The sequence below is a fragment of the Dermochelys coriacea genome, chromosome 10 (assembly GCF_009764565.3).
Source record: "Dermochelys coriacea isolate rDerCor1 chromosome 10, rDerCor1.pri.v4, whole genome shotgun sequence".
Lineage (NCBI taxonomy): Eukaryota > Metazoa > Chordata > Testudines > Dermochelyidae > Dermochelys > Dermochelys coriacea.
Genome location: NC_050077.1, coordinates 33344116 through 33366696, shown reverse-complemented (window position 1 = coordinate 33366696; position 22581 = coordinate 33344116). Strand labels below are relative to the sequence as shown.

Here is a 22581-nt window from a genome sequence, read left to right as displayed (position 1 = left end):
TGTCAGTGGCTGGCAGTGTTTTAGGAGCAATGTAACACAGTATATCCCGGATTAAAACCTAAGTGGTGTGTATGTATGATAACCCTGCCTGTATTTTATGTCAGTTTCTAACGCAATATATAATTCCTACACAAAACTTAGTTAAAAGGGATTTCTGCTTGTCATTGCGTTTCAGTGGAGTCCCCTAGTAGTCTTACGCTTTCTTTCGGTTGTTGGGAGTTTTGAAATTGTAGGCTTTTTTTTTTTTGTACAGTGTAGAAATGAACAGCTAAGCGGTCATTCCATTTTTCCACTGCCACGTACTCTGCATTACTCGTTATCATCCAACCTGAATCACACTGCTCACTCAGCCTTACCTGTGCTCCATGTTGCGGCTGTGCTGGACATGTGATGGATAGTGGTGGTTGCGTGCCTTGCTTATGCAGCATGCAATAAAGATTTTGAAAGAAAGTCAGTTGTCTGGAAAATGGTGAGGACAGTGAAGATACTCTTCAGGAGTGTGCTCTAATTCTCCTTAGCATCCTCCTGCCAAGGTTCCAGTTACTGAGCTCACAGCTGCGTTGGGGAATGCAGAAGAGCCTTGCAGTGGAGAAAGCAAGCCAGTAAGGCACAGAGATTGCTGAATGGCAGTTGTGTGGAGTTGGGGACCTGCTGTTGGGCATGAGAAGTCACAAAGAGACAGTGACAGTGGCTGCAAGGTGCTGCGCTCTTTTCCTGCGGCAGGGACAGGCAACCAAAAGCTGCCTTAGCATCTTGTCATGAACCTGGAAGATGCCCATAACTTCAGTAAAATAGAGAGATTGCATATGATGAAAGTGAAACTCAAAGTTCACAGCTCTCATCATGGAGCAGTGCATAGTGAGAGCTGTAGTTTCAGGGGGTTGTTTCTCTGTATTAAAAATGAAGGCAGCTGCAGGTGGTGTTGTGGAGCTCTGTGAGCCCCATTTGGCCTGTGAGCTGCACTTCAGGTTCCCTGTCTTCAGCTTTCAGAGGAGCTTGCGTGTTGTGCTCCTGCACCCTGTATGGTTTATAATATACTTTTTTTTTTTATAGAGAAAAAAAGGCGTAAGAACACCCCCCTCATGCCTCCTCCATTGTTACTTCAAGATCCAGAGACAGCCCATAAACGGATCCAAAACCGGATGGCCATGCTACTAACAGAGGAGGTGGAGTTCCCGAGCACCCCTCTGCTCCCTGCCAGCAGGATTTTGGAGGAGGAGCCTGGGAAGGCAGCCTGGCTTCTATCTTTGCCCAAAGACCAGCGTTGCATTTTGTGGGAGTATAGTACTTTGACAGGACCCTGTGTCCCAGAGTCCTTCTATGCAGTGGGATTAACCCCTCCTATTTTACCTTGGAAACCTGTGCAGGTGAGGAATCCTTCTGTTCTTTCCTCTACCACTTATTCTCCCCAGTGGCTTGTCCCTTCCACCTTCTTTCTTTCACACTTGCAGTTGTGCTCCTTTGCTCTTGGGCCCTGCCACCCTCCTGAGTCTGCACACTCATTGGCACTGCGTGTTTACCCTTCCAGTTTCCACCACCGCCCTCATGTGGTCTGACTGTGTACATCTGCTTTTAGAACCAAAGGCAAAGGCACCTGCTGGTCTGTTTCAAGACTTTTTCTTTTACATTTCAAAAAAAGAAGCTGTGCAGCAATAGAGGGTAATTAGATAAGGAAATCTTAATCAGTCATTTTGACCCCAGTTTAGATGTATGTTTGCCTCTTGCTTTGCTGCAGCCCAGAGAGTTCCTGGTTCTTTGATTGGCTCTGGCATGCTCACCACCTTCTATATCTGTTTCCTAGTCCATATACAGTACTTGACTAGATAGGAATTAAGTTGCACCTGTGTTTTGAGGACATTTGTTAGTATTCCATACAAAGAGTATGGCCCAAGTAAATTAAGGTTGCAAAGTGAAGCATTCAAACATAAGGCTTTGCCAAATCTGAGGTTGCTCGTGCAAACTTAACTCTGCCCCCTTGTGCATATGCTTTATGGTACACTCTTTAATTACACAATCACAGACTGTTTTTTTCACAGATCTCCCACCTCTTCCATTGCACTGCATTCAGTGTAAACATTGATAGGACTCCTTCAGAGTTCTGTCTTTTTTCACACTTACTCTCCAAGAGGGAAAATTTCACTTTGCTTCCTTCCTTATTCATGGACAGCAGAAGAATAGTTGGACATTCTTTTTTAAAACAAGAAATGTGGTGTGCATGTGCAAGTACCTTGTTTCAACTCTTATAATTTGGTTAAATCCGAGCAGCTTTTCAGTTGGTGACTCAAAGGCACACATCTGACCTAAGAGCTACTTCTTTGCCAGATTTCAAGTGTCTAATGATGAGGCACTAGAGCTGTTCAAAAACAGGTTACCAACCATTTTAAATAATGGCAAGAGTGTATTTTTCCCTCATAATTTTCATTCTCCGAAATGGCTGAGCCATTTTCATTGAAATAGCAGGGGGGACCCAAACACCACAAAACCTAAAGGAGAGACCAAACCTGGAAAATTTCAGCCCAGAAGGTAAAAGTTTTAAGTTATAAGTAACTGCAAAAAGACCCTTCAGAATGGAGCCATTGGCTGCCTTAGCCATTGCTGTCACCATGAGCTCCAGCCATAATGAAATGTTCAGCTGTTAGAGTGGGACTACTTCCACCATCCATCCTCCCTGCTTAGCAGCTGCTGTCACACAGATACACTCCCAGGGAAACTCCTCTTCTCACATTCTCCATTGCAGTCAGCTTGCTTCTGATGGTGGTTTGAGTTCTCTTATCTCCATAGACCTCTCTGTATCCAAAGAAAATTTGCCTCGGTAAGTAGCAACGGCATCTGAGGACTGTTTAACCTTTACACTAGGGCTTTAAAACTGAACTAGAGTGTAGTCCAGTAACTGAGTGATTGCCAAGCTGTATGAACACACAAGACAGGAACCAATTCTTTCTGTCTGTCTGTCATAAGTCAGGGACTATTTTGTCATCAGTGAGATCTGACCAACCACAACTATCTCGGCAGTTACAGACCAGCAGCAATCATCCTGATCCTGCTTCTGTGGGGCTTGAAAACAGAACTTCTGATGACCCGCAGGCAGATCCTGATGCAGAGCAGCAGTTTCTGTCTTGCAGCCAGAAGGACGTTCAGACTCTGGAGGACCTGGTGGAGCTGGCTGGGGAAGGACTTACTCTCACACAGTGGAACACTGACGTTGACCACACCAGGGCAGTGAAGCAAATGAGTAAGTTCTGGCAGCCATGTGAACTGATCCCATCAAATCACATCAGCTAAGCAGAACTGGGCCTGGTCAAAACTTGGATAGCGGAGGCTTGACCAGAGGCTGCAGGAAATAATAAAGGTGATTCAGTAGGTGGCACTTTTCCCACAGAATCATGAATGTGCCAAGCATGGTGTATGGGGCACTGTTCTGCGGCAGGCGCCAGCCTGGGAGACTGTCAACTTGACACTTTTTAAACTGACTTATTTTTCATACATCCCAGTTTGGATAGAGTCCCTTTTAAACGGCATGTCCTGAATTTTATTTTTACAATTCCTTAAAAAACTGTATCGGTGTTTTTCTTCTCTTCAGCTAATGCCCAAGAGGGTCTTTTGGATGCATCCAAGAGCAATGCTAAAAATACCTGGCCCAGCCCTCCTCACCTCCCCCTTTTCTTTCCATGCACACCCTTCCCTGCTCCCAGTTCATGTCTCTTGGCGGACACTGGCAGCACACTCTTCCAGAGTCCACGGAAGGCCGTGATGTTCGTAAGCTTCTCCCAAAATAGAGGGCAGTAGTGATGTCATGCTGGAATGTGAGCCAGGAATTGCAACTGACCATCAGCAAAATAGTGAGGCTGACCATACACAAGGGAACTCTGTGTAAACAGAAAACAGAATATTTATTTCTCTCTCCTCTCACAGTTATAGTCCCATAAGGCAGTGGTCTCCAAAGTGGGGTGCGCAAGACGATCGATTGGGGGACGCAGCAGGAGCACCGCCGGAGGGGGAAAACAAGGCGGGGGCGGCCCTGAGTCCTCCGGCCCGTGGAGGAGCAGGTCCAGCCGCGCAGCCAGCGGATGGAAAGTAGCAACACTTTCCCCTTCAAAGCCAGCCGGAGAGAAGCGGCGCTTGGAAGGGGAAAGCGCCACTTCTCTCCGGCCGCTGGCTGCGCAGCTGCCCCTGCTCCTCCTGAGTCCTCCGGCCCATGCTCTCAGGGCCATGTTCTGAAAGGGGCTTTAGAGCTGCAGGCCAGAACCCTGGGTCCCCCTTAGCCCAGGGCCCTGAAGCCCCTAAAGCCCCTGTGTTCCGGGTGGCCCTGCCTGCCGGGGGGGCAGCTTGCAGAATCGTGGCCAAGGGGGTGGTGCTGCGCTGTGCAGAGCCACTGCACACCCCCTGCACTAAACAGGAGCTGCCCCAGATAAGTGCTGTGCACCTCCTGCCTGCCCCAGCCCTGAGCCTCCTCCTGCACCCCCATCCTGAGCGCCCTCCCACACCTTAACTCCCTTCCAGACCCCGCACCCCATCCTGAGCACACACTGTATCACAAAGTGTTAAACCAAGATTTTCAAAAATAATAAAGCATATTCAATCACATTGTTCTCACTAAAAATATTATTATTAATAATATTTTAGTGAGCGCAAAAAGGGTTTTTGTACCATTAATAAATAAAATAAAAATTATTTAAAAAATATTGTTTATTTCATCTTTCTCATCATTTTTTAATTTCTATTTTTGGGCATGTTTTATTATGTACACAATATATTAGTACAGTAATACATGTATATAATTTATACATAAATATACATATATTGGGGGGGTATGCTCAAAAAATTTTTACTGATGGGGTGCGTGATCAAAAAAGTTTGGAGACCGCTGCCCTAAGGTTTTACTTAGAACAACAACAGGTGCCAGATTTTCAGAGGGTGAAGTAATTTTCAAGTTGACAGTGGCCCTTTAAAACTGAGGACCTGGCCACTTGTCAGGAATGGTTATATTATGTATTTCCTGTGTCCTTATAAAGGAGAACTCAGTTAATAAATTGTGCCATCTCTGCATTTTCAACTGGATGTAGTATTCTTCACTTCCTGTTGTGTAGCACTGCTGGGCATGTTAAACTGCAGCCATGGTCCATTTTGGAGGGGACTTCACTTTGCTAGTGATTGAAGTAATTCTCATGCATGTATGTATTTTGGTTTGAGCCCTCTGAGATGAAAGGCATTAAATAGATGCTAATGAACTTGTACCAGTTTCTCCAGACTTAGGTTTCTTCCACCATTCCCCATTTTGTTCTGCACACCACACTTTGAAACCCCAGTCTCAGATTCACTCAGGATCCATGGTAGGTGGGTGCTGCCCACAGCTGAATGGGATTCAGACATTAGCAGCCCAGCCAAGAGGTTCGCTGTTAAGTAAGGGAGAGGGAGGCTGACATGTCAGGACTAGTTCACGTGTGAGTGGGGGGAATCACAAGTTTGGGGTATATGTCAAAGCACAGGTACCATTAGGAATGTTTATGTTGCAGCTTGTCTCGCACAGAGGTTGTGTTTGAGTTTTGATTTGTATTTTCTTCCTTGAGGAGGAGAATCAGTGGCCGGCGACATTCCACTTAGTGGCTTCGTCCCTCCATCCAAGGTGAAGATGTGCCAGAGCGGCAGCCTTCACACAGTAAGGACAGAGCCTTGTTTAGTTCTCCTTATTTTTTTTGTACTTTTACTGTTGTGTATTTCAGGGGTTGAAGGGGGCATGTTAATTCATGTAAGAGCAGAAATAACTAGACAGTGACACAAAATACATCCCTATCTGTAGAAAAAGAAGACGTGCCCTGAGGTCCCATCCTTCTGTGGTAGGGATCATCAGAAAAGGCAGCTGATGTCAACACACCCAGTGTCTCACTAATGCCCACAAAGAGGCCTGTGTATGTGACCAAGACTTTGTCCTACAGGGAAATGGAAAGATCTAAACTATGAGAACATTAGGCAACTATCCAGGTGATTTGTGTAAAGACAAGTGCCTTGTGTACAGGAGGTAATGCACTTAGTTTCTAAGCTTTTCAGGGCAGGAAACCATGTCTTCTTATCTGTCTATCCAGCACCTAATTATATAAATAAAAATAAAGAGATGAGTTCCTACAGAGTCAGGCTGATTTACACTGAACTCACACCATCTGGCATAAGAAGCTTACAGATGGGATGGAATGCTAGGAGACCTACGGATGAGAAGCACTTTGTAAGAGCTCAGCGCTATTATTACTCTCCAAGAAAATCTTTCCATGGTACCCTCAGTCCATAGGTGAACACATTTCAGAGAAGATAGCTGGATGGGTCAAAGTGTCCTTTGAGAGCTGCGGCCTGCCAGATTCTGGACTCCCACATGGTGAGCAGTGCAATGCCATGTGGTATGCAATCCCCAGGGGGTTTCCCATCAAGCCTGTAATACTTCATTGATCACGTTTAACCCCAGATGCAGGGACCTTGCCCTGCAGAATCATACTCAAGTTCCCACACTTGCAATATATAATTTTGTAGAGGTTTCTAATTCTTATCTTTGTTATTAAGATCATCCACTTTATGTAGTGGAAATTTGTTATCCTTTACTTATCCGGTGCACATGTCATGGCATCTTGTGGATTTTCCGGCCAGATATATTTTGAATCCTTGAGGATGAAGACTTTTGTTTTTGACTGATAGCATTAAGAGACTTCTGAAAGGAATCCAGTCTCTTAGGGGTCAGTGGTAAGCTCTGGCATGTAATCTGTTGGGGGTTTGGGAGCCTCACTTCTCAGCCTGAGGTTCTCGCTGCAGAAACTCCAACAGAAGTTCCAGTCTGAGACTGTGATTCTTTGGGGCGATCAAAAAATCCTTGAAGATCCAGTTCTCTATGTGACCGGAACTAGAGCAAAGACAGAGGAGCTCAGGCTTCCTCACACTGCTCAGCCTCTGTGCCTCACGCCAGAGCCTTTTCTGTTTTATGCGGAAGTTCAGTTCTGTGGTACATTGCAGAACTTGGCCTTGCTGTTGATGCTGCCAGGAGCAGTGTGTGGGTTCTGTGATATGAACAGCTGTGCACTCAGAACTGGATTGAGACCCAGCCACTCACTTTTCCCAGGCTACTGTACAGCCAGGAGAAGGTTTCTAGTTTGAATTCATTTCCCTTTTCCTCATTCATGATTTTAGCTGCAGCGGGAAAGCCGATCTTGGCTCCCTGCCCGGAATGTGGAGCCAGTGTGTTTGGTATGATGGCATTGTAAGGGAACATCTTGCCAAGGATAAGACAGCGAGAAACATCTGATTGATTTCCAGCCTCTGCTTCCTGGCTTCCGCCTTCCTCCACGTTGCTGCCCAGATCCGTGAAGCTTTCTCCAGCCCACCTAGCAAGTTCAGGAAGACTTTAGGATGTGCACTGATAGTTCAGTGCGATGTAGTATCGGCCGCCCATGAACACGTATTGTGTCGAATCAAATGTTGGTTTCCAGAGTCCGCTGCAGAATACAGAAACCTGCTAAAATAAATTAAAGAGCTGTGTTGTTCCAGATGGAGCTGCATCTCACGCAGATGTCTATAGGAATAACATTGGCAGTTCCTCAAGCTACCACAGGTTAAAAATGTACCAGGTCTGTGACCAGTGCTTCAAGTATAAGCTGATTCCTAGTTGGGTGGGGGAAGCCCCTCCAGTGTACAACTGACAAGATGAGGATTTTCACTTTCCTTCAAAGAGGCAGTGTCTGGTGGCCAGATATCAGACTAGTTGGATTCAGTCTCTTAAAGATCTGACTATCTGGGGCAGTTCCAAAGCTCCTAAAGGAGAAATGGACCGTACGCTGTTTTCTTTTCCTTTGAATTTCACACTAGTGAAAAGCACTGGATTGGCAGCCTGGGCACTGAAATTCTCTAGCCTCAGAACAGGTGCAGCACAGGAGGTGGCAGGGCAAGTTTCCCTCACGTGATGCCCTGGCAGTGTGCCCCAGTCCTGACCTAGGGGCACCATCACGAGCCATGTGAGGAAGCTCAGTCTCCATGTCTCCCCTTTTCAGCCTGCCAGCAAGGGAACCTATTTCTGCTAATAGTAGGGGTGTTTTTTATGACAAGTGAGTAGGATTTTCAGAAGTGCCTGAGTGACTGACTAGACAAACGCCTAAGGTCACTTAAGCACTTTTGAAAATCCCACCCAATGTACCTATCCATTGGGAAATGGAGTGAGAACACAAGCCATGGAACACCCAGTTAGATGGTGGCATCTCTCAGCTCCTATCAGTGTGAGCCAGACTACAATGAACTAGAGAAGAAAAGGCTCTGTATCCCATGATGCAGTCCCTGAGTCTTCCACTTTCCTTTGTGCCCTTTACCATTATTCTGCATTCAGTTAAAATAATTCCAGGTAGACATAGCAACCAGAGAGGTGCTATAAATTAGCATGCTGATGTCGCTTTGGAAGGCCCTGTGTTGATATGCTTGTTGCATTGGTGGGGGATAGGTGCTCATCCTGGCATGACTTTGTTTCTAGCTGCAATACCAGTCAGAACATTTCAGAAGTCTGCTCCAGCCTCACCTCCCAAGTTTGGCTTAGATGCTGAGTACATCCCAGTGAGGACTGCTTACCCACACTGCAGTCAGCCTGTGGGTCAAATTCTCTGCTGGAGTAAATGCAGCTGTTTGCAGCTATGCCTGCAGAGAATTTGGCCCAGTGTGTTTAAGACCAGTTAAATTGAAGTCTCACTAAAATTGTCCTGTCTGCCAGAACAGGCAGGGTAACAGAGCTAAGCAGGAAGCATGACTCCAACTGCAGGGTAGTAACTCCAAAGGGAAAGCTTGTTACTAGTTGCTTCTGAAATTCATTATTGTTGGCTTAGAAGTGAAATTTAATCGAGGACATGAATCATCACAAGGGGGAAAGCTAAATCCATCCAAACCTGGGCCCAGAGTACAGCAGCACTGACAAGTTGGGTTATCCCCTCTGCCTTTGTTAGGGAAATGAATTACAGCGTTTTTCTCTCTCCTTCCTTCTTTGTTCTAGTCCTCACTCAGGTCGCTGGCTGTCGATTTCAGTGGAATGGTCAACAACCCCCATCTAAGTGACGTCCAGTTCCAGGTAGAAAGTGGGGAAGTCCTTTATGCCCATATGTTTGTGCTTTATGCACGGTGCCCACAGCTGACTGAAGTCGTAAGTATGGCTGGATGTGTTTGCTTTTGCATTTGTTTGCTGTGCTGCCTTCCTCTTCCTTCTGGCAGTGCTGCTGTCTCTGAGCACAGCTGCCATGTGGTACTCTCCTCCTAACTAAGAGGAGATTGGCTCCAGTCTCTACAGAGAGTACTGCTTCAGAGTCAGGAGCAGGTGCTAAAGCCTGGTGCAGAAGACACTTCTGACCCAGCTGTGAATTGCAGCCACCCGCCCCTCCCCGCAGGCAGGTAGCAAGAGTCCTGTGGTGTTGTCATAGAGAATGCATGGCAGTTTGCTTGAAGGAGTGAGGGGGATGCTAGACGCAGCAATCTGCCAGCAGTTTATATGGGAGGGTATCTATCTAACTATATGTTTGCCCTCTGGATTTCCTTAGCCTCCACCCCACACAAGCCTAGGCTAGTATGTCCTGACGGGTACATCTGTCATGCCCTTCTCCTAGAGCTGAGCTTGAGCGACACATGAAATCCAAGGACTAGACTGGAGAATCTAGCTATGCCTGTGCGTGACCTTTATGAGGGTCTGTCTCCACCCCTCCCCCGGAGTAGAAACCATTTCCCTGTACAATGCCTCTCCTCCCACAGTTGCTATTGCGCTAACAGTGCTGAACAGAGCTTCTCACCAAGGACAGTGAAATGCTCCTCATGCTCCCCTGCAGGGTGTGCAGTCGAGCAGCCAACAGTACATCCTCAATAGCATCCCACCGGTGTGACGGGCCCTGAGTCTAGGATCTGAACCCTAGGTCGTACCAAGAGCTGCTACCAGCATCTGAACACATTTTGAGTTTCCTTAAATGCTGTTAACTCAGAGGCACCTTTACGCCCTGAGACCCCTTTGTAAATGGAGTTAGGAGGCTGAGGTCATGGTTTAGCCACATGCACAGTGGTTTAGCCCCATGCACACTCCAAACATTACTGATCCATAGCCCAACCCTGCAACCCTTTCTTACCTGAGTAGTCCTCATTAACTACTAGCATGCATAGGAACTACTTGTATACGTAATGGTTATAGGATCCGTCCCCTACATTATATGTTTAATCCCTTCTGTGTGGATTGTTTCCCTTTTCTGCAGTGTGGTGTTTTCCATTTAGTCTCTCTGTTGGCCAGGGGAGTGTTGTTAGAGCCAGGTCTTGCAATTTTCAGAGATCTTGAGCCACCAGGAGTTAACAGAGGAATCAGAAGCAAATGGGAGCCTGTGTTTTCTGTTTGGCTATGTCTACACTTGGAGTTGGGGGATTGATTCCCAGATTGCATAGGCCAACTCATGCTAGCTCTTGAGGAGCTAGTACGCTAAATATAGTAGTGTAGTCATAGTACCATGGGTGCTGGTGAGCAGCAGCATGGCTAGCGGCCAAGAGTACAAGCCTGTGGGGTCTGAGTGAGTTTTTACTCAGGCAGCTAGCCCATGCTGCCACTCACTGCTACCCTTGCTACTGCAGCTACACTGCTGTTTTAGCATGCTAGCTCAATAGGAGCTAGCGTGAGTATTTCTACACAAGCTGGGAATCACAGCCCTAGCTCCAAGTGTTAGCTGTAGCCTTTGGGTGACATTCAGTACCATAAGAGAGAATCTCAGATACTGCAGTAGATGTTAGGGGTGGTCAGGGGTGGAAGCATCCCAGCAAGAGAGGGGAGCAGGGTGGATCCATGTGGGTGCAGCGGGAATGATTCAGGTTGCGAAGGATATGGGAAAAGCTGATCAGTCCCTCCTTTCTATGCTGTCCCATAACAGGAAAGCAAGAGGCCACTCAATGCAACCCATGATTGGTAAATGTAGAACCAATCTAAGGAAACTTTTCTTTACCCAGCATATAGTCAGTCTATGCAGTTCACTGCTCTAGAAGGTACTGGATTCAGAAAGGGGCTGGATAAGGTTATGACTGATGTGTGGCAGTTATACAGAAGGATCAGATGTCATACTTCTGGGTGTAAGGTGATGGCTGTAAGGGTTAGGAGGAACACTTCCCCGCCCCCATAAAGAGCATTGCATATTTGACTTTTTTAGCTTTCCACTGAAATCTCAGGTATTGACTACTGCCAGAGTCCAGATGAGGATTTGGCGGATGATTTGGCTGATCTGGTGTGGGCATTCTGGGACTGATCCCCCTGCGCCCCTCTCTTGCTGACAAATGACCCTGCTTTGGCTGTTTGATTCTTTTCACTCTCAGGTTCACGGTGAAGGTTTCTTAGTGGAAGAGGATGGGAATTTGCAGACCCGTCGAGTGCTGCTGAGTGAAGTGACAGTCGAGGCAGCCCATGCATTTCTGCAGTACCTTTATGCAGCTGATATCAGTATCCCTGCCCAGGTGCTCTCTGATGTGGGAGCTCTTGCCGTCAGGTGTGTATGCTGCTGTCTAGTCACTTACACAGTGAGATTTATTTAGGGTCCCAGCCTGGGAATTTACAGCCAAGTTTCTGCAGAGGTGACTCCCCCATGCTGCATTGGTTTAGGTGAAGTCCTTTCAGTTCAGATGGTCAGTGGGGGTCAGTGTTTTGCAGTTTTCCTGCACGCATCTAGCCTGCCATCTTCATTCCTGGCCTGAGTGGCTACAACAAACTTTTTAGTTCTCTGTGTATGTTTCCAGTGTGACCATTGTCACAAAAGTGTCACTCCCCTCATCTTCTCATTGGGTTACACCTGTCAGCACAGGCCCATTATAGCCTGGGGGAGAACAAGCCATTCCATTCTGCCCCTAGTGTCCTCAGCAGTATTTGATTCCGTGGTCTCTGTTGTTGCTGCTGGTGGCGATGTAATAATAGTTAGTATGTCTTTCATCTGAGGCTCTCTAAGCACTTCACTAACTATAGTCAGTTAATCCCCAAAAGACCTGCTGAGAGAAGATCAATACTGTGTAACGCTAACTTGCGTATCAGCCTTACTGTCATTTTGTGACTCTAAGTGCATTTCAGAAATAATCCCTAAAAAACGGACAGATTCAAGGGATTCCGTCAACTTAAAAATCACCCCTCTGAAAACGCGGACCTGTTAGTTTTACAATTAACATCTAATGACTCTGAGTGAAAGAGGTGAAAGAAAAACATATTCTATATTTTCTGTGCATTCATGGAACTTTCCTCCGTACCAACAACTAGTCAGTCAGTTTCCCCTGACGTTTGTATATTCCCTTGCAGTAGTGAGACAGAAACAGATTTTTAAAAACAGGAAAAAAGTATGATTCTAAAACCACAAAAATGGACACAGGGAAGGTTTAAAACTTGACCTTTTGACTGAGTGGATTTCAAATTGATTGTGTCCCTTTAAGGAAACTGCATCTAATTTGCGAAGACACATTCACAAACCAGGCCCTAGTTCTTATGCCTAGTGAGCAGCAGGAGAGGTAGGTGGAAACAGAACAGATGTGGGTTGGAGTCGCAATGTAGCTACAGCAAGGCTGATGCGTTTGCGTGGATGTTGTATGTCCGATCGATGAAATGTATCAAGCATATTTTCTAAGCCTATCAGTGTGACTGAGGCTCTGTCCTTGACATCTGACCTTCTGCCCCTTTTTGCAGTGTGGCAAATTTAGACCCTTGAGAGCATTAAATGTTCTCTGCTTTGAGGGGTGCTATACTGAGTCTACTAGCTTCTGTTTCAGGGAGAAGCTGCTCAGACATCAGAGCCTTCTTAGCAAAGGAGTCCATGATGGAGGCAGAAACACAAGAAGTGTAAACATGATAGTTCTGCTCCTTGGGAGGGCTCTTGGTTTGCCTCTTGATTTTGTTTGCGATCCTAGGAATTTTAATTCCAGCCATGTAAAGTCTTTTACCTTTAAATATAAGCTTTAAGGAGTGGGACTAGTGCTTTCGGGCATCGGCTAGGAAAGGGGATTCTGAATAATAAAGTTAGATTTGAGCTGATGCACCTAATGGAAATGAGGCACATGATTCTTGTAAAGAAATCTGCTGAGCATGATGGTGTGCCAGCTAACTGGTGGAGGAAAAACAATAACCTTCCATTGTATCATTGCAGGTTTGGTGTGAGTGAACTGATCTCTATATGTGAAAACAGCCCTGGGGAGAAGCAGGAGCTTGCTGGGGTGGACTCAGGAGATGAACTTTTCTCCGTGGGGGAAGAAGAGAATTGTGAGAACAGAGCTGAGAACTTCCAGGAGCTCTTGAGGTCAATGTGGGTAGATGAAGATGAGGAAGAAGAAGAAGAAGAAGCTATGCTGAAACCTGAAGACGAGGAAGACAATGAGAAAGTGGATGAGCAGGAACTGGAGGAAATTTATGAGTTTGTTGCCACTCAGCGAAAGATTGTTCAAGATGTAGCAGAGGTGGAGGAAGGCTCAGGCAGATGCATTTACAGTGAAACAGAGGAGGCCCAAAATGTGAACCGACAGACTGAGGATGAAGATGTGGTGGTGTGTGAATCTCCCTCAACAAGCAGCAAGATTAAAGAACGGAAGGAAAACTTTGGCCTGGGAATATCCAGCTGTGAATCACCTGGACAAGAAAAGAAAATCCTAGGTATAAGTAGGAGTGAGAGCATGAGCATTACACGAATCGCACCTGTGCACTTGCAGGGTAAGCCTTGTGAGTGCAGTGACATTTCAGCTTTCCATGGTGGAACATCTCATGAAAGAGAGGGCTGTCGGAGAATGCCCAAAGTTGTGAAGGTTTCTAGATTCTCTCAGATTTCACAAGGTGAAGAAGAGGATGATGCCTTGGAAAAACTGTTCCCTAGTTGCCAACGCTATGGTGGTGACTTCAGTAAACGCTATGATCCCATGTTTTCCGCAACCCAAGGAGAACATTGTGAGCCTTCTCCACTAAATGAAGCCAACAAAGAGTCAGGAGAGATTTCCAGTGAAACACTTGTTGAGGTTAATAATCCACCTGTTCACCATCAGTCACAGAAGGACCTCCTGTCAGTTAGGAGTGATTTGTGTAGCAGTCCTCTTATCAACCCTTCCTCACCAGTTTTGCCAGCTGTTGGTTCATCACCTATGTCTCCAGAATCAAATAGGCCATTTTCCAGAGTATCCACAGAAATGTCTCCTGTATCAGCACCAAAGCAAAATAGAAATAAAGGATTCTTTCAGTCTGATGGTGCATCCTTCCAAAAAGCCAGTGAACAAAATGATGATTCAGGACTTGAAACGATCATAAAGAACACACTTTCTCCAGCAAAGTCTTCCCACATTGATTTAAAAAAGCAAAAACATGTCCCAACTTGCTCATCGTTGGTCCTCACAACTCAGAATACTGCTTCTCACGTGAACCAAGAGGCTGAAGTTATTCTTTTGCTGGATTCTGATGAAGAAATGGAGTTAGAACAAATGAAGGAGAAATCAGATTCTGAATCTTCCCTGAGGGAAATGGAAATCTCCAGGCGATTGGAGTGTAACTGTAAGAAAGTGGAGCAAGAGCACAAGGTACCAAACTCTGGACCTGTTTCAGTTGCTGACATTGCAATACACCAGAGACCATTTCAAGTGTCACTAGGAAGTCAAGACAAGGTGCACAGTGAGAATGCTGTAAAGCTGTCAGGAAAGATGCCTCTTAACAACCAGGTTGGGACCTGTATTGATAGCAGACTGAATCTGAGCCATGAGGAGAGCTCTAACATGGACACCTCATGGTTGGTGCCAGACACACCTCTTCTTACCAGAAGCAGGAACTGCTCAACACTGACTCAGGCAACAAGTTTGAGTTGTTTGAGGAGTCCAGGGTCTAAGCACAGGACTAAAGCTTTATTGGTAAATAATAGTGACCATAAACAAGCTGGGGAAGCTATGAAGATTCCAGAGATAACTTCAGATCTGTTACTTGCAACTTCCTCACAAAAACATTTTCTTACAGAGAACTCCTCAGTTAGCAAAAAAACCTCTCCTGGAAGCCCTTTAGGTCACTTTTGGAAGGATTCTCTGCAAGTTTCTCCAGCTCCACTCTCACCTGCCTGTGTTCGTGTGAAAGAGAAGTCTTCAGAAAACCTGTCTTCACCCAAACAAGGCCTTCCATGCCGTGAGCTGTCTTTGGAGAATAAAACAGACATTAGTGTGGTTGAGGTAGAGGACAGTGAGGAGGAAAAGGAGGTGGCTCTGCTCCCTTCGAGTGGCAGCTTCCTGCTTGGTGATGAGCCACCAATTCCAGTTGATGATGACTGCTGGAGTGTCGAACATCTGTCACCAATCAAAGATAACAACAAGGTGCTTGAGAGGGTGAACTGTGCAAATACCAGCAGTTTCATCCACGGAGAAAATGGCTTTCAGCACCACCAATGGAAGAGCCCAACCAGAGCTCTGGAAATTACAGGTAGTACTCCTCTTCGAGGAATAGTTGGCAATAGAAAGACCTTGCTCTGTCATGAGGAGAGTCCTATTGAGGCACATTCTTCAGTGAGCAATAGGCTAAGTTTTCTGAACTCTAAAGTCTGGGATGAGTGGGATGAAGATGAAGTCCCTGAGATTCTTCCTCTCACACAGAGGGTGTCAGCTGCAGCAGCTGCCCAGAATACCCAGCCCCTAAAAACTCCTGGTAAGTACTTTTATGAATCCTAGAATCATTGCAATGAATTGTGCTGTTTTCATTTGAACTCGTCACTCTGTCTGTAGTTCTCCTTGTTGTGTTTAGGTGGTTCACCTGCTGGTCTGACATGATTTTCAAGGCCAGGTGCCAAAGAGGTAGTGTCAGCTTCACAGTTCCATGTTGCTAGGTAGGGGATTCCACTTGCCACTCAGTATTATTGGAATAGAGTGTTTTTGTGTTTCATTCACATTGTTTGTTTCATGAGTCCCATTCCCCAGGGAAGTTTCTGCAATGAACAATATCAAGATCACAATACAGGTGGGTTTTTTTTATCTAAATCCTACTGGATGCTTGGCTGCTGTGGGTATGGTTTGGTATCAGTATGATCCTTACTGTTCAAACACTATGTGTGACCCTTCCATTAACAGCACGTGAGGCCTTCAGACCAGCTACTTTGTCAGTAGAACAGTTGCAGTTGTCTTTCTTTTTACGTATATGAATGTGGCACTCAAGAAATTGGGAGATTTATAGCACTGGCAAGCACTAGGCAGGCTGCAGATGGGCGTCATGCAAGCTTTCCTTTAAAGCTCAGACAGTGCCCCTCCGTGCTGACCTGCAGCCCCAGTTCTGGGGCCCTTTCCAGAGGCTCTCGTAATTCACCCAAATCTTGACCTACAAATAGGGAAATAGTATGATCTATTGATATGAGCGGGAGGCTGGGCTCTTCCCATCTCTGACACCGACTCACTGTGTGATTTGGGCAGCAACTTAACATCTCTGTGCTTCAGCTTAAATATCTATACATTTGACCTAACACTTGCCTCTCTGCAGTGCTGGAGAGCTTATTTGATTACAGTTTTTAAATCTCTATAGACTGATGTAGCTCCTTCTATCCAGGATCTCATAGTGTTAATTAATCACGCTATTTTGGGTGATAGTTTCACAGTAAGGGATTAGGAAGTGGCCAACAAACTAATTTGGCTTTAGACCCAGATCAGTGTTCTAACTCTGCTCTCCAGAGAGGTAAGACCCATTTGTTTACCTCTGGAACAACAGCCCCTCTCCTCTGAATTTCACCCTCCTATGCTACAGACATGGCTCATGCCAGCCGTGGTCCCTTTACAAAGTTCAATAACACAGCCTTTTTTTAACTGGCAAAAGGTGCCTGTCCTTACAGCATAGGGACTTTGGGTCCAAAATTTGTCCTTTCTTTTAAATTAAACTGTTTTCTTAGTTAAAGTGAGTAAAAACTAAATAATAAAAGGCCAACTTGAGTCCACCCAAAACCCCCAAAGTTTTCACAGCTCAGTCTAAAATGAACATGAGATAGTTAGTTGGTAAAGGGCTGTGGGATCTTTTGGGGGAAAATGATGCCCTAGATATTACTCTTATGTGTCTGTGTAATATCTCTCACAAAGACTAGAAATCATCAGCCAGTCTCAGGACCATCCATGTTGATATATTTATTCTCATTGTAATAATTTCATTTTGCTGTAGACCCTGCCTGTCACAAGAGAAACCAGCCCCCCAGAGTTCCCATAACACCAGTACCAGCTTACTCCATCATGGAGACCCCAGAGCTGAAGAAGGAACTGAACAGGTTAGTGTTGCCTCCATGAGCACCTTGGAGAGCAAGGCCAGTTTCTTAATGTGCAGATACCTGCAGGGAAGTAGCTTGACAGAGAAGCCCCTTTTCAGCAAGAGAGAAACATTTGATGGCATTCCAGTAAATGTTGCTTGAGACCCAGTTAGTAGTGATGGCTGGATTGCAGACTTCATGTGGGACTGGAGCCTTCAATTCCTCCACCCATGCTGCCACGCCACAAAGATGGGGAGTCACCACATCAGCCTAAACTTACTATACTGCTTAACTAAAGTGTCACCTTTGTATTTTAGATTTGGAGTCCGTCGTCTCCCAAAACGGCAGATGGTTTTAAAGCTGAAGGAGATATTCCAGTATACTCATCAGATCATGTCCTCTGACTCGGAGGATGAGATCCCATCCTCCCAATCACCCCTACGGAAAGCCACTGCCAAGCACCCCAGCCAACCCCAACCAGACTCGATTGAACTGAGAGAAGAGAATTCCAAAGCCTCCAGTGTAGGGCGTGAGCAGAAGCTGGGGGTTTCGGTCCCTTCCCTGCCAGTTCTGGGCAGTGGTGATGCTGACAGCTCAGCGGGCCCCTCTACAACAGGCTATCTGAGGACTAAGAAAACAGCTGAAACTAAAGGCCACCCAGGAGGAGCCAGAAGGCTAAAGGGAGCTACTTTGTCTCCAACTACATCTCCAGTTAAAGGTTCTCTGGCGGGCAGTGCTGATGGACAGGTGCTCTCAGCATCTCAGGAATCTGCAGCTTCTTCAGCAGCTGGAAGTGACAACTCCTTTGGATCACAGAGGTAAGGGACTGAAACAGCAGGGAAAACTTCATTATTGGTGTGGTCCAGGGAGGTGGGGGAGACACCTCAGCTCTCCTTCAAAGTAGAGAAGCCCTATCCTTTGTTCTGGGCTTAGATCACCCACATATCCTTTTTTGGGGGGGGTTTCAGTTTAATTCCTAGTGATCTCTTTTCAATCACAAAACCGTAGTTTGGCATATCTGATATTCTGAGTTTGGTAAAGGCCCATGCCTGGGATGTCTGGGCTCTGTAGGTCAAGAGTGAGAAGCACTGGCAGAGCTGAATGGAGGTCCAGAACTGGAATAGCAAGGGTCCCTGCTGGTCACAGGAGGTGTGGTAACAGAGCTGTGCATAAGGAGTCCAAGAGTAGAATAGAAGCAGGCAGTGCTGGTCAGGAGTGAGGAGCACCAGCACAGCTATGTATGAGGGGGCCAAGACTGGAACAGCGGGAGATGCTGCCGGTAAAGCAGGAGGGGCATTGGCAGAGCTGAGAATGGAAGTTCACTGAACACTTCCCCATGCTGCCTGTCCCATGAGACAGTTATTTTCATGAGACCTAAAATGTCAGAGAATTCATAGCACTAGGGAGGGCCACACAAGGGCGTTTAATCAATAACTCCACCATGTTCCCTGTTGGTCCATGATCATTGGCATTTAATTGATCTCTCCTCTCTCTCATTTTCAGTTCTTCTTCCAATGAGTTTGAGACAGGTGTCCTTACATCTGAAGAGGATGAGGAGTTCCCAGCATCTCAGGCTGCAGCCCGGGAGGCAGATAAGCTGGAGGCAGTGAGACGCTACATCCATTCAAACCCAGGCCTGTACCAGAAGATCCTCCTTTATCAGCCCTTTGAGCTGACTGGGCTGCAGGCAGAGCTGAAGCAGAATGGCATTAAGATTGCACTGGGAAAACTGCTGGACTTTTTGGACGCTCACTGTATCACCTTTACCACGGCTGGGGCACGGAAAGAGAAGCAGCAGCAACGCGGGGGCAAGAAAAAGGGATGCAAACGATACTGACTAGAGCCTCCTCTCCCTTCCCAGCTGCCTTGGTGCATTCACACTTCCGCACTGCAGGCTCTAAAACTCTTCCCATTGTTCCGTGTCAGAGCTTCTTCAAGAATTGCTCTTCTGTTTTGCTACTAAACATTCTCCCTGCCCCAGTAGAATCTGCTGTACACATGTGCTTATGCTGCTGATTTTTAAGTCAGTTAGAACATTGCTCCCTGATGTGCTCGAATGGCTTGGAACTGTAAGAGAAGCATCTTTCCCAGTCACTCTGCTTTAGAGGTGCAGAGACCCGACATGCTTTCAGCACTATCCATCCCACTCCCTGCTGAAAGAATGCCTGCTGGATCTCTGGGACACCAAGGCCCCTACTAGTACTGCTGGAGTTTCAGCATACAGTTAATATGATCCCTCTGCCTGTTTTCCTATTTCTTTAGCCATCAGTTTCCTTTTGCCTTTTCTGTCATCTTTTCCCCTTCCATTCTACTTTCTTTTATCTGTCTTCCTCTGCCTTTTCCTTTTCAGTTGTTTCCTCTCCTCTTGTCCTCCCCTCTTGCCTTCCTCTTTTCAAATAGATTTTATTTCAGGCTTGCTTCTAACTGCTGCTTCTAGAGGCAGAACTTCTTCTAAGTGCCTGATAGAGGGTGCTACTCACAAGCTCCTCACTGAGTGCATCAGTGTTGAAACATAAGGTTCTGCCTGAATGGTAAGAGTTCCGTAGGCAATGCGGCCGTGGAAGGAAGCAGGTCAAATCCCCCTGAATTGTTCTGTCCTAGAATAGAAACAGACCTGCCTACCCCACCACACTAGCAGGAAACAAGTCACTTTGCCCTGATGTGTAAAGCAGTGAGAACAGCCAGATGTTCAGGTTTGTCTTTGGGACCCCATTGTTTTTTCAGTCTGTTTATTCAGTTTGAGATTTCACTCTACAGATTGAGGGGTAGGGACAGGGAGTGTTGTGGTGGTAACATTGTCTAGTGGGTAGTTCAGGAGACCTAGTTTCTGTTCCTGGCTCACTCTGTGATTTCTGGCAAGTGGATTCAAATTTTGGTTGCTTCATTTGTTGTGTGCCTAACAATGGACACTTAGGGCTTGGTTTTTCAGCAAATACCTAGCACCTGCAGATCCCACTGACTTCAGTTGATGGTACTGGGTATTGGTACTAGATATTGAGCACCTCTGAAATTGTCCACAGGTGTTTGATGTTGGGCATCCAAAATGAATGGCTGCTTTGAAAGTCTGAGCCTTAATTTCTCTATACTTCACCTGTAGAAGAGGGGAATGAGGGCTGCCCACCTTTGGAAAGCATTCTGAATGGCTCAGAATGGAAGAAAGTGCTGCAGAATGTTACTTACTGTATTGAAAAGGTAACTTATTGGTAACAGCTGTGTTGTGGAGAATGCAAGGAAGAGATACTGTTTACATACAATCTACAAGCAATCTTATTCTATAGATTTGTGATGGGTACCAGGAGTCCTGCAGCCCTCTTATATTTAATACCGTGATAAGGACCTCAGAGGCTACAGGTCCCAAGATGCAATGGTGTGTTTTGACTGCTTGGACTGAGGTAGAGTATTGTGTGCTGGGATCTGTAGGGCTAGACCTCTTTGTTAAAGATACTGTTGGCTCCATTTTCTGAGAACTGCAAGTCGTACTGGAACTCCTGTCAAGTTGCCATGTGGCCTGGGCTTGGACAACTTCCACTGCTGCCCCCCTTTTTTTTAAAGGAGACCCCAAAGTTATGTTGCAGTGACCACTGGACACCTTCAGAGCCTCGTACTCATTCCTCACCTAACCATACCTTGCTACATAATCTAGTTTCCAAACTGGACTGCTGCCAGGCCCTTTGCTAAATTTGCAACAGGGAAATCTTGGATCCTAGAGAATTGACTTCTATTTATTTAATCTTCAGAGATGTGCTGACTCTTTCCAGCCTTGGGAGTTATGAATCGATGATGGCCTCACTTTGTTTAAAAAAAAAAAAAAAAAAAGGAGAAGAAGAAGCCAAGCTCCTCAAAACCAGTGTTGGTATTTCTGTAGCATAAGAATGTCTGTTTTTTAATTTTTGATACAATATAGTGTGGTTTTTATTGGATGTACATTATGTGCAATAAAAATTGTAAGAACCTTCAGCTATAAACTTTAACAGGTAGCATCAAGTAAAAGGCTTGTAGGCAATTTATTGTTAAAAATCTTGGGCCCAGCCTTGGAGCTGCAGGGGCATCCCAGCAACTAGTGTGCCTCTCATGCTGGCTAAAGACCCTGACAAGGAGTTGGAGGAAGAGGGGGAGGAGTCAGGTTACTGTGGGGAGCAGGAGGCTGGAGACCTGCTGCAGCACCAAATGGGAGTCTGGCCTTGTTATATGGAGAGGACCGAGGAAGGCAAGCAAATCCATCTGATGCAGGGAGCCAAGCGGGGGGCTGGGGAAGGAGTCTCCATCTGCCAGGATCAGAGGCAATGCTAGGAAAAACTGCGGGAGGAATCCAATCTGCTGGGCACTGAAAGTGGGTTGGTAGTAGGTGGAACTGGAGGAGGGGAGGCCAGAGGTGGAGTGCCCAGCTGCTGGACACTCATGGACCCCATGCATTTCCGAGAGTCATGGTGGCTGTGCACCAGGTTGGCTGCTGCAGACAGTTTGATGCTATGGAGCTGCTACTACATCTCCATCTCCCTGGCCCTTCCTTCTCTTCAGTCACCCCTTCTCTCCTCCCTCCTCCCCCACTCTCATGTATCCTCTCTCTTCCTTCACCCTGTCAAAGCCCTGCACAGAGTGAGATGGGAAGGGAGGTGAAGAGGACACATGCAGCTGCAGTGTGACTTAGAAATTAGCCATTCAGATGTGCACATCATTGACCTAGCCCCCACATCAGCTGATTTATTACCCTTGTCCTCCCTCCCTTTGGTTTGGTCAGGTACTGGGACGGGCTGAGACTCTTATTTCTTCATCATGTAAGGCTCACAGGGCCTCCTTCCCCACATGCCTGCTAACTGCTCAGCTCTATGCCAACAGGAAAGGAAAGGCATCTTCACCTGCCTGATGCCTGCGTTTCTCTCCCTTCCTATAGGATTTGTGGGGAAGGATGGATGCATGTTAGGCCACCATCCGTGCTGACAGGGTGTCAGACTAGTGTAACAATTCGGTAAAGCAAAACAGTCTCTGTGAATGTTCCTGGAATAAACAACAACAAGAATTGTCCCCCAAACAGTCACATTAGTATAGCAACTCTGAAGACTGTTCTGGTGACCTCTCTTTGTAAACCTCCTCGACATGGCCCACTCTGTGCATAGGGACTTGCTTGCACAGAAATGTTCACCTGCACACTATACGATGAACGCGAAGTATCTGCAGTCTTCCCACAGTTCTCAGCACTAGCTAATAACCATGGACGTAGATTGACGTCTGTATTTGGGAGGGCGGCTCCAGTCAGGCCAATGGGGCTGTGTGTGGCCGGGGGGGACAACAAATTCTGTGCCTGCAGGGGCGCCATTTCAGATGGGGAGGGGCCACAATTTTAACAGTAATTCCAGGGGCTTCTTAGGCA

The 22581-nt window shown here is 46.4% G+C and overlaps 1 protein-coding gene across 4 annotated transcripts in view; it reads left to right on the top strand.

Annotated features, from left to right (window-relative positions):
• The window catches only part of SLX4 (SLX4 structure-specific endonuclease subunit), a 38898-nt gene extending 17701 nt beyond the window's left edge, over positions 1 to 21197 (top strand). Inside the window, exons 7-15 of one of the 4 annotated variants that reach the window (XM_038419330.2) lie at positions 1054 to 1367; positions 3013 to 3232; positions 5568 to 5656; positions 9002 to 9148; positions 11332 to 11501; positions 13134 to 15643; positions 17132 to 17234; positions 17531 to 18031; positions 18717 to 21197. In XM_038419330.2, coding sequence (XP_038275258.1) covers positions 1054 to 1367; positions 3013 to 3232; positions 5568 to 5656; positions 9002 to 9148; positions 11332 to 11501; positions 13134 to 15643; positions 17132 to 17234; positions 17531 to 18031; positions 18717 to 19050 — 4388 coding nt within the window. In that variant the 3' untranslated portion in view covers positions 19051 to 21197. Of the gene's footprint in view, positions 1 to 1053; positions 1368 to 3009; positions 3233 to 5567; positions 5657 to 9001; positions 9149 to 11331; positions 11502 to 13133; positions 15644 to 17131; positions 17235 to 17530; positions 18032 to 18716 lie in introns of all 4 variants that reach the window. The other 3 variants (XM_038419333.2, XM_043493198.1, XM_043493197.1) reach the window with 3 other exon arrangements.
• Positions 21198 to 22581: the final 1384 nt, after the last annotated feature.